General features: G+C 58.7%; 2 protein-coding genes across 2 annotated transcripts; one reads left to right on the forward strand and one right to left on the reverse strand.

Annotated features, from left to right (window-relative positions):
- The first annotated feature begins 807 nt into the window (after nt 1-807).
- RAC3 (Rac family small GTPase 3) lies at nt 808-6368 on the forward strand. Its single transcript, XM_084273490.1, has 6 exons — nt 808-851; nt 3233-3304; nt 3551-3668; nt 4312-4374; nt 5266-5425; nt 5541-6368. The coding sequence occupies exons 1-6, from the start codon at nt 817-819 to the stop codon at nt 5669-5671; spliced, it is 579 nt and encodes a 192-aa protein (XP_084129616.1). The 5' UTR covers nt 808-816; the 3' UTR covers nt 5672-6368.
- On the reverse strand, nt 6050-10158 carry DCXR (dicarbonyl and L-xylulose reductase). The gene is made up of 8 exons (XM_084273489.1): nt 10092-10158; nt 9903-10000; nt 9632-9786; nt 8292-8334; nt 7894-7993; nt 7667-7731; nt 7449-7566; nt 6050-6963 (listed from the first exon to the last, which is right to left on the reverse strand). Exons 1-8 carry the CDS (start codon nt 10147-10149, stop codon nt 6860-6862), a joined length of 741 nt encoding a protein of 246 aa, XP_084129615.1. The 5' UTR covers nt 10150-10158; the 3' UTR covers nt 6050-6859.
- Nucleotides 10159-10439: the final 281 nt, after the last annotated feature.

Genomic DNA, 10439 nt, shown 5'->3' on the forward strand with positions numbered 1-10439 from the left:
CTCCAGCTTTTGGTTCTGAGCTAAGGGAAAAGGAAGGAAGCTGGGCACCTCTGTCCTCATCACAGGGAGAGGGGAGAGCTGGTGCCAGCGGGTCTGTGGTTGCTGGGCAGGGCTGTAGCCCCCCGGACAAGGCAGAAGCAAAAGCCTGTTGAGGCCGGACGGCCGCAGGAGGACGCCCGCCCCCCCCCAGTCACGACCTCCTGAGCTGGCAGGGACCTGTAAGGCCCATCGCGTCCCGCTCCTGGCTCCGCACAGCCCAGCCCGGGCCCAGCGGGGCCCCGAGCGCCTGGGCCGGGCGCTCCCTGCCCTCAGCGCAGCTCGGGGTCGGGACCCTGCCCTGGGCCGCCTGTGCCAGCGCCCGGCCCCTCTCGCTACAGCCCCGCTCCCTGGCGCCCAGCCCGGGCCCCCCGCGCAGCCTCACGCCGTCCCCTCGGGCTCAGGGCGGGTCCCTGGGGCGGATTTTGGGCCCGGGGTCCCGGTGCCGCCCGGGCCGCGCTGGGACCGCCCCGCCGAGCCCCGCCCGCGAGTGGGCGCCGCGCGCTCCTGCCCCCCCCCTCCCACCCCCTCCCCGGCCGGGCGCGCGGCCCTCGAGGGCGCGCGGCGTCGGGACCGGCCGCGCGGAGCCGGCGCGAGACCCGCGCCCCGGCGAGGGCGGGGCCGGCGCGAAGCTCCCGCCCCTACCCCCGCCGCCGCCGCAGGGCTCGGCTCGGGCTCGGCCGCGCTCGGCTCGGCTCGGCTCGGGCTCGGCTCGGCCCCGCCCCGCCCGCGCGGGCTGTCACTGCGGCGGAGTCGCGGCGGCGCCGCCATCGCGGGCAGATGCAGGCGATCAAGTGTGTGGTGGTGGGCGACGGGTGAGTGCGCGGCGGCGGCGGGGCCGCCACGGCCCCTCTCGACCCTCCGCGGCCCCGCGCAAAGCGGCCGGCAGCCGGGCTCGGCGGCGCCGCGGGAAGGAACGGAGGGAGGGAGGGAGAGAGAGGGGAGGAGGGCCCGGCGCGGCCCCGCCCCGCGGCCCGGGGGAGCCGGCTCCGGCGGCGGGAGGCCCGGCCCGGCCCGGCCCGGCCCGCAGCGCGGAGTCCGGGCGGGGCTGGGCCCGCCTGGCCGCGGTAGCCCGGCCCGCCCAGGCCCCTCACCCGCCGGGGGGAGCCGCGCCAGGCGGCGGCCGCGGGGTGAGGAGCCGGGGCGGGCCGCGGGCCCAGCCCTCGGTGCGGGGAGGTGGGGACCGGGCTGCACGGCGGCCGCCGCCGTCCTGCCTGGCGCGTCCTGCGCCCTCCTGGGTTCATCAGCGCGGGTCTTGGTCTCCCCACGCCGTTCGGTCTCATTCTATCGCTGTGCCGCCTGGAAAAGAGATGCCTCCCGCTCCTGGGCTGTGGGGCTGTCCCCGGGGCAGGGTATTGGCCGCCTGTGTGGCGCTGGGTCTTGTCACACGAGTGCGGCTCATCCCAGAGTCCTCCCTAAAAATCCTGATGCTCAGAGGCTTCTCCTGTGCCTCCTTTTGTTGGGTTCTAAGTTGACAGCGGCGCTGGGCCTGCTGCAGCACGTGCCTCCCCTCATCCTCCGTGTCCTCTCCCTGAGAACACACCTGTGGGTGAGGCACAGGGGATGCTGCAGAACTTCCCCTAGCTCCTCCTGCCTGGGTTTTCCTCATTAATTCCTGTTTGCCTTTCTGATCGTCGTAACACATGCAGAGGTGAGATATGGAGAGGCAAATGAGGAGGGGTCTCAGGCAGGCACTGGTCTCTCCACCCTCCCATGCGTGCTGCCCCCTCAGCCTCACGCTTGGAGTGAGGCGGTTCAGGGCCTGGCCTGTGGCCTTAGAGGGGAGCAGGAGGAAGAGCCACCCACCTGCCTGGTGGAGGGGAGAGGGGTGGCTGGGAGCACAGTGGCCTCAGCTGGAGGTGTGTGGGGTTTGGCTTTTTCTGACCAAATTGACAGTGCAGAGGCCAAGTGACCTCAGAGACCAAAAAGCTGCAGTCACAGATGTGTGTGTTTTGTGTGAATTCAGTGACTTCCCTGTTTGGTGGGAGAGAGCTCACAGTTCAGGAGGATCTCAGGAGGTCAGTGGAGTGGTTCCTGACACCCCCTCCCTGTTATCCAGGAGAGGGGAAACCCTGGGTGGGTTACTGTAGTGGTTCTTGCTGTGCTATGTGTCATCCCAGTGCAGGGCTGTGGGGTCTCCAGGGGTCTCTCACTCACCCCTGAAGCCTTTCCTTACATCACTCCAGTTATGGAATTGGGTGGAGGGTATTTGCTATAGGTCTGTTGGCTATTCAGCTCCACTTGGGTGCCTGACAGACAGCTTTTCCTGTGACTGGCATTCATGATCTGCTTCCCTGGAAGGCTGTCTGCAGTTCACAGCACCCACTGTGATAAAGTGGTCCTTTCTGCTCCTGGTACCCCTCTGTTGTTAGAGCAAAGCTTTCACCTTACCACGCTGAGCTAACTAAAGTTCCTGTACTTATGCTATTGCCAGTCAGGCCCAGTGCCTGCCAGTGGGGCTGACTGGTCACACTTGCCTTCAGCAAAGTCCTGAGCTGGTACTTTCAGTGGTCTGCATTGATCACAGAATCACAAAGAATCACCAGGTTGGAAAAGACCTTTAAGATCATCAAGTCCAACCCTTCCTGTCCTGTGCTGAGCCAGATCCCTGAGCACCTCATCTCCCCTCTGGTAAACACAGCCAGGTCTAGTGACTCAGCCCCTCCCTGGGCAGCCTGTTCCAGGCCCTGACAACTCAAGTCAAAACACCTTTCTGAACTGACAGTGGTCAAATACAAAGTTCATTTTTATTTACAGATACACATTTTTTTCCCTTTGTATTTATTGACCTGGAATTCCTGTACCTGAGGAGCTGCAGCAGTGCTGTGTCGTTGCATGTTTCCTCACCTCACCACTTACCCATTTTGTGAGGTGATTATTATGGATGTGTTGAGCCCAGCACAGGACACTCATTTGTTCCCTCTCCTTTGGTCCCTGAACAAATACATTTTGCCTGGTGTTTTGCTGAGGATGAACATGTGGGCAAAAGGAGCAGGAGAGAGCAGGGTCAGGCACACACTGAGCCAAGGTGCACGTTGCTGGAGACAGCTGGAGAATCCCAGTCTGCTACAAGGTTGTTTCCTCACATAGTAACTTTGTCCCTAGCCCCTTTGTTGGGTGGGAGAAGGGTGAGTTTTACTGCCTTGCTGCTTCCTGCCATGCCCTCCTTTATGCTTGTCACTCTTCTCCCCTGCAGAGCTGTAGGGAAGACCTGCTTGCTGATCAGTTACACCACAAATGCTTTTCCTGGAGAATACATCCCCACTGTGTGAGTAGTGGCCTTGGGCTTCAGTTGGTTTTTGCTCTGTGTGCATGAGTGTGTGGGAGCTGGTTCTGTGGGTGAGGTGGTTCTGCCCAGAGCTGGGGTAGGGGGTGATGCTGGGGTGTCTCTGTGTGGGAGCTGTCCTCACCAGGGCTGTGCTGCGGGCGCCTCGCCTGACTCCCTGCCCCCTTGCATGTCAGATGAAGGGATGTGTGGGTCACAAGAAGATTGTCACTGACTCTTCCCTGTCAGGTTTGATAACTATTCTGCCAATGTGATGGTGGATGGAAAGCCAGTGAACCTGGGCCTCTGGGACACAGCCGGGCAGGAGGATTACGACCGACTGCGGCCTCTTTCCTATCCACAGACGGTGAGTGTTGGGCTTGGGCTGGTTGTACCCACTCCTTCTTGGGGACAGGGAGGCTCCCAAGGACTGCCAGGCTTCTTTCCTTTGAGGAAAGTCTGGCTTCCTGCAGCTCCATCCATAAATCTGGTTGTTTAGAGGTATCACAGCTGAGTTTCTCCTGAGAGATCATCCTGTCCTAGTCCCTGCTTTGTAATGTTGCTGAGCAGCTCAGCGTGCCGTAGGAGGGCTCGAGTGACAGGGCTGGCCTGGTGCTGCTGTGCAGCTTAGCCATGCTCCATCGTGCTGCTCTCTGGGCACAGCTCACTGCTGGGCTGCACTAGGAGCCATTCCCTGGCTGGAGTGATTCCTAGACGGTCCCCTACCAGGGGTGAAGCCCACAGCACTGCTAAGGTCTTTGTGGCTGCAGGTTCTCAAGGTGCAGAGCCCAGTATTGTAAAAGAAGATGGTCATACAATCAAAGTCCTCCCCTCTCTTAAGTTCCTCCCCTCTCTGAATTAGTTTAGCCCCTTTAATGGGGAAGATTTTCTTACAGCCACAGTCCTGGCTTGTGAGAGGAGGTTGTCCTCTGTCAGCCTCCCTTCCCACCATCCCTCTGGTATCTCTAGCCATTTCTTTCTACACAGCTGGCACTCTTGTTTCCATACAGGATGTTTTCTTGATCTGCTTCTCCCTTGTGAGTCCAGCCTCCTTTGAGAATGTCAGAGCCAAGGTAAAGTACTCTCCTTCTGGGTGAAACAGTGGGAGGAACCAGTGAAGGCCCCTGCCCAGCACCAAATGCAAGCCCAGAACTTCCAGCAGTCATGTTTTGATAAGGGACCCTCATAGTCTGCAGAGCCATGGGGGAGGGAAGCCACTTTTTATTCATGACTTCTTTGGCTGAGTGTTTTACCTCTTTGAGCCTGGGTCTTGAAGAAGGTAAGGGATGTCCTGGAAGCTGAAATGCATTTAAGGGAAGCCCTGTATGTGCTGAGTTTGCTGGCAGGGATTCCATGTCTCAGTGCTTTCATCATTACATCTGCACCAAGCTCTTTCTGCAAAGCACATTGAGCACTGGAGGCAGAAGTATCCTGTTCAGGCGTTGCCACCTTGTTAGACAGCAAAACCCTTCTTCCTGATCGCTAAACACACCCTCATGCTTGGATCTGCTGCTGCAGCTGCTTTTCTTGCTGTGCTGCTTTCATAGAATCATAGAATGGTCTGGGTTGGAAGGGACCCCAAGGATCAGAGAGCTCCAACCCCCTGCCACAGGCAGGGACACCAACCTCCAGGCCTGGAGCTACACAGGGTTGTCCAGGGCCCCATCCAACCTGGCCTGGAACACCCCCAGGGACGGGGAATCCACTACCTCTCTGGGCAGCCTGTTCCAGCCCCTCACCACTCTCTCTGTAAAAAACTTCCCCCTAATATCTAATCTAAACCTTCCCTCCTTTAGCTTTAGTCCTTCCCCCTTGTCCTGCCATTATCTGCTCTTTTAAAAAGTTGAATCCCCTCCTGCTTACAAGCTCCCTTCAGGGACTGGGAGGCTGCAATGAGGCCCCCCCACAGCCTTCTCTTCTCCAGGCTGAACCAGCCCAGTTCCCTCAGCCTCTCTTTGTTTCAGTGGTACCCTGAGGTCCGACACCATTGCCCAAACACACCCATCATCCTGGTGGGCACCAAGCTGGACTTGAGGGACGATAAGGACACCATCGAGAGGTTACGGGATAAGAAGCTGGCACCCATCACCTACCCGCAAGGCCTGGCCATGGCGCGGGAGATCGGTGAGTCGCACGTGCCCACCGCTCCGTCTCCGGGCTTTCACTTTGGAAGGGGCGAGGGCCAGAGTGCCTGGGTAGGCTGGGAGTGGCTGAGCTGGGGCTGTCTTCCCCCACCCAGGGTCGGTGAAGTACCTGGAGTGCTCTGCCCTGACGCAGCGGGGCTTGAAGACGGTGTTCGACGAAGCCATCCGGGCCGTGCTCTGCCCGCCGCCCGTCAAGAAGCCCGGCAAGAAGTGCACCGTGTTCTGAGGGGCTGGTGGCCTCGGTGCTGGCTCAGCATGTTGATGTCCTCTGACAGATTGCATATTAGCTGGGTGTTTCTGGAGGGGGCTGGGATGTGTAGGGCCCTTCATCATGTACGAAGTCAGTGTTTTTTTAAATGTCTCTTTGATTTAACGTCAGTGTTGATGTGAAGGGGCAGCGGGGGCAGGAGACTTAACTGGGGGCTGTGCAGCCCCCAAGGGAGGTACAATGGGGAAGGCAAGGTAGCTCCTTGGGGCAACAGGCTGTTTTGGCTCTCCTGAACTCGAAGCCTAAAGGGCTGTGAGACATCCATCCTGCCCTGGAAACACCTGTTTTCAACACGCAGGTGAAACAGGCGGCGAAGATCCTTGTGGAGTGGGGAAGGAGCTGCTGCAAATGGTGCTGAATGACAGGAGTGGTGAGGAGAGTGGTCTGGTCTCCTTGCCCAGCCTACTGTGGCTTACACTTAACCAATTGGTGCTCTAGCCTGAGACTGTTACAGAAACCATAACCAGCCCCAGAAGGGGCCAAAGTAAATGAGGCATGAAGATGAAGAACTAATCATTAGGTGCTTTATTGGGTACTAGCCAATCAGTGAGTGAAGCAGCTCTGTGCAATCAATGTATCTGCCTTTTTGAGTGTGCACACCCTAGGACAGCGTGGTGCTGCTCCCGCCCCATCAGTCTTTAGCGGGGCCTCCCCACCCCCCCCACCCCCCCCCAAATCCAGTCTCTGCAGAGCAGGGCTGTGGTTGTTGCCTCTGTTTTGTTTTTTTTCTACTAAAGACAGCAATGGAGCAATGAAGAGTCTGCTAACTTCTTTCCCTTCCCACTGAAAGTGCAGGCAGGCTCTATGGATTTGGATGGAACAGGGAAAGCTTCTGAAGGGTTGGGGTGGGGGGGAGGGAATAGGGTTGGAAGAAAGACAGGTCCAATTTCTAATCATCATGTAGAGTGACAAGATAAAACCTTATTTGGTGCAATAAACATTCTCCATGACGGCGTATGTGAGATTTATTGTTTATAAGCAGCAGCCTTCTAAAGGTCATTTTCTGCCTCACTTTTTGTACAGGTTCCAGCCCTGCTGGTCCTCTTCTCCAGCAAGACTGGGTCTGTGGCACTGTTTTCTATCCAGTTTACATCTAAGCAGTACTAGGATGAAAAGTAAGGCCAGGTGTGAGATGCAGGTGTCATCTTAGGAGACAAGGAATCCCCCATCCACCATCAGTGAGCTGCCAGTTGTCATAGCGCTCCTGTCGCTCAGCAGGAAGAGAATGCTGTTCACCACATCATCCACCTCTGGAATCAAGCACAGAGAACATCTGAGACACCCCTCAAATTGTGCTAGAAAAGAAAGGCATCCCAAGAGGTCTGTCTTTGACCTCTGCATGCCAGTGCAGCAGGGGAATGTCCCCACCCCCAAACTGTGCCTGATGCAATACACGGGTCAGCCTGGCTGAGAGCTGGGCATCACAAAGTCCTTGTTGTGACCCAGTGATGCTCAGTTCACAGCAAGCACCTGTGCCCCCCTCCCAGCTGTGTTTATGGGCAATACAGTAGGTACATTTCACTTCTCCTAAGAGAAGGTGGCTGTAGGAGCAGGAAAGGTAAGGTTGAGACTTGCTCAGTCCTAGTGAAATGCTCCAGGAATTCAGCCACAGCCGTTCTGCAGAGCTGGGACTGCCCTCTTAAGCAGCAAGGTACCTCTGGCTGAGACAGCAATGAGAGGCCAGGCTTGGACACAACAAAAGTGCCCAGCTTGGCCACAAATCCACACCACTGACCTGCAAACTTCCCCAGGGGAATGCGGTGGAGCATGGCAGCAGACTTCTGAGGGTCGCTCCAGTTAATCCTCCCCATGTCCGTCATAACCACCGTGGGGTTCACAGTGTTCACCCTGATCTGGGGCCAAGAGCAACAAGCAATCTCTCACCAGGCTGCTCTGAGAGGAAGCACTCAGGCTCAGCTTTCACACTTGTCTTTCTCTTGGAAGAATCTTTACCTTGTGGGGTCCCAGTTCCATTGCCATTACCTTGCTCAGCATATCCACAGCACTTTTTGTGGAACCTTCAAGAGGAGGGGAAAAAAAACAGGGTCATTTAACTGCACAGCACTTGGCCTGGACTGCACAGGAGTATCTCACTGCCCAGAGCTGGCAGCCAGCAGCTTGGTGGCTGCAGATCTCCAGTCAAAGGTGAGAGGGACACTGCTAAAGCCAGACATACTCACAGTAAACAGCATGGTCCCTCAGAGCACGCTGAGAGGCCTGGCTAGAGACATTTACAATAGCACCTGGCACCCCCTGTGCAATCATCTGCCGAGCAACAATCTGGGGGGGTGGGAGGGGAAAACAAAAAGGATGCCAGAAATGATTCTTTCATTCAGTAGGAATCTGGCTGCTATGGCAGCCAAAAGACCAAAAATACCCAGAGGAAGGAAGTCCCTGCTGCTTCCCACTTAAAAAGAGATGAGGCAAAGCAAGAGAGTGAAGGGGGTGTATGTGCAAGTTGTCAGGTTAACTTTGGGTTACAGCTCCCCACCCCTCCCCAGCAGACACTTCTGTGCTGTGCAGAACAGCTCAGTGGCTACTGTTTATGGAGACAGCTGCAATGAAAATTCTTCCTCACCTGGGAAACATGAAGCACAGCCTGAAAATTCACATCAAAAGACCTACAAATAAATGGAATGTAAAAGTTACAGAGTGGCTGCAGCCTGGGAAGAGAAGAAAGGAGTTTTGGGAGGCAGCAGAGGATGAGTGCTGCTGGTATCCTGGAGGCACTGGCAGAAATGCCAAGCAGACTGGCCAGCAAGAAGGACTCTGATCTTCAGCACTCTACTAAAGGTCAAAGAGTGAGCCCTGGGCCTCAGCCAGTCACTCTTCTTAGGTCAATCAAGCGCTTCACAAGGCTTTAGCAAGTAGCAGATCTGCTGTAAGATGGGCAGCAGCAGCTTTTCTTCCGTTTGCCACATCATCCTTCCTTGGTCAGGTCTTTACCTGCTAGTTCTGCAGAGTGGCCTGAGTAGAATCCATGCATTTTAATCTCCAGTGACAACTGAATCCTTTATTATAGGCCCATAATACCAATTTTTAATGTAGGGACAAAGCATGACCCATCTTCTCAGAAAGCAGCAGACTCATCATCTCCTGTGTCCTCAAGCTTGCCCCCACCTGCAACTATGGGTCTTTTGAGAAAAAAAGAGATGTTATTGCAGCAAGCAAACTCCCCACTGTGACAGCTTTATACTCTCTTACCTGGCTTTGCCTTCTCTCTATCTGAAATGTGTTACTGGCAGCTGCCTTGCAGTCCAGCAGAGCCTAAGGCAGAGCTGGACTGGAAGCTCTGAGCTGGACTGACAGCAGACAGCTCTCCTCTCTGCAGTGCAGGCAGGGTGGCACCACACACCAGCATCCGAGAGGTGAAACTCTGGGTTCTGGCTACTCAGTAACAGTGTGGAGCAGTGCCAGAGCTTTGCTTGGTTTCCTTCTGGTGTGTACAGGGTGAAAGGTGGTTATGTGGAGTGTTAAAACACAGTAAAGCAAGCGGGCAGAAGGGGTAACAATGACCAGCTACGGAGGGAGTGACGGTGGGCATTTCTGGCAGAGTGTGCCAGGCTGTGGGGTGTCAAGACTGTGGGGTGTCAAGGCTGTGGGGTGTCAAGGCTGTGGGGTGTCAAGGCTGTGGGGTGCCAGGCTGTGGGGTGCCAGGCTGTGGGGTGACAAGGCTGTGGGGTGTCAAGGCTGTGGGGTGCCAGGCTGTGGGGTGTCAAGGCTGTGGGGTGACAAGGCTGTGGGTGCCAGGCTGTGGGGTGCCAGGCTGTGAGGTGCCAGCACATCGCCTGCTCCTGCTGTCTGGCAAGCTCGGCCATGCCGCTGGATGACCGCGGCTCTGCGAAGGGGGTATCAGGCGGCCCCTCGGGCCCGAAGCACAGCCCGGGGCAGCGGGCCGGGCCCGGCCGAGCCACTCACCGCTCCAGGGCCGCCCGCGTCACCTCCAGGAAGGGCTGCAGCACCGCCACGGCCGCGTTGTTCACCAGCAGCTCGAAGGGTCCCGCCGCCCCCACCGCCGCCTCCGTGGCATCCCAGTCGGCCAGGTCCAGGCACAGCGGCTCGATGCCTGGGCACTAAGGGGGGGGCGGCCGCCGTGGGGCGGGGGGGGGGCCGGGCTCAGGGTAATGCCGGGTCGGTGTGGGGGATGGGGAGGGGGAGGCGGCCCGGGGGTCCCGGGCACGGCCGGTACCTCTCTCGCCAGGCTCTCCAGGTCCGCGGCGGTGCGGCTGAGCGCGGTCACGCGGGCCCCGGCCTTGCTCAGCGCCACGGCCACGGCGCGCCCGATGCCTGCGGGGGACACGGCGTCAGCGCCGGGCCCAGGCCCTCGGCCGGGCCCAGACCCCCGCCCAGACCCCCCCCCCGCCCCCCGCCCGGCCACCTTTGCCAGCCCCGGTCACCAGGGCCCGGCGGCCGCGGAAGCTGAGATGCGGCTCCATGCTGCGGGCGGACTGCGGCCTGGGCGGGGCCGGGCGGGGCCCGGCAGCGGAGCGGCCTGATAGGGCCGGGCGGCGGGATCGGCCCCGCCGCTGTGCCGGGCGGGGACGGGCAGGAGCCCGGCGGGCCCGGGCTGCGCGGGGTCAGCTTCCTTGGCTCTGATCCTCAGCACAGCATCGCAGCAGACACGCAGGCGGGTTTCCAGGCTGCGGGAAGACCTGTCCGCTCGGCCGCTGGTTGTACACAGCCCCGGCGCAGCAGCCGCGGCCGAGAGAACCAGCTGCGAGTACCT

This window comes from Gallinula chloropus, assembly GCF_964237585.1.
Source record: "Gallinula chloropus genome assembly, chromosome: 20".
NCBI lineage: Eukaryota > Metazoa > Chordata > Aves > Gruiformes > Rallidae > Gallinula > Gallinula chloropus.

What these genes read in the sequence shown, in the direction of transcription:
- RAC3 (XM_084273490.1), top strand. Translation starts at nt 817, where the DNA reads ATGCAGGCGATCAAGTGTGTGGTGGTGGGCGACGG. An exon ending in TGTGTGGTGGTGGGCGACGG is followed by an intron (nt 852 to 3,232) that starts GTGAGTGCGCGG and finishes TCTCCCCTGCAG; the next exon opens with AGCTGTAGGGAAGACCTGCT. An exon ending in TTGAGAATGTCAGAGCCAAG is followed by an intron (nt 4,375 to 5,265) that starts GTAAAGTACTCT and finishes TCTTTGTTTCAG; the next exon opens with TGGTACCCTGAGGTCCGACA.
- DCXR (XM_084273489.1), bottom strand. Translation starts at nt 10,149, where the DNA reads ATGGAGCCGCATCTCAGCTTCCGCGGCCGCCGGGCCCTGGTGACCGGG. An exon ending in TGGAACTGGGACCCCACAAG is followed by an intron (nt 7,567 to 7,666) that starts GTAAAGATTCTT and finishes TCTTGGCCCCAG; the next exon opens with ATCAGGGTGAACACTGTGAA. An exon ending in TCCCCTGGGGAAGTTTGCAG is followed by an intron (nt 6,964 to 7,448) that starts GTCAGTGGTGTG and finishes GCTTGATTCCAG; the next exon opens with AGGTGGATGATGTGGTGAAC.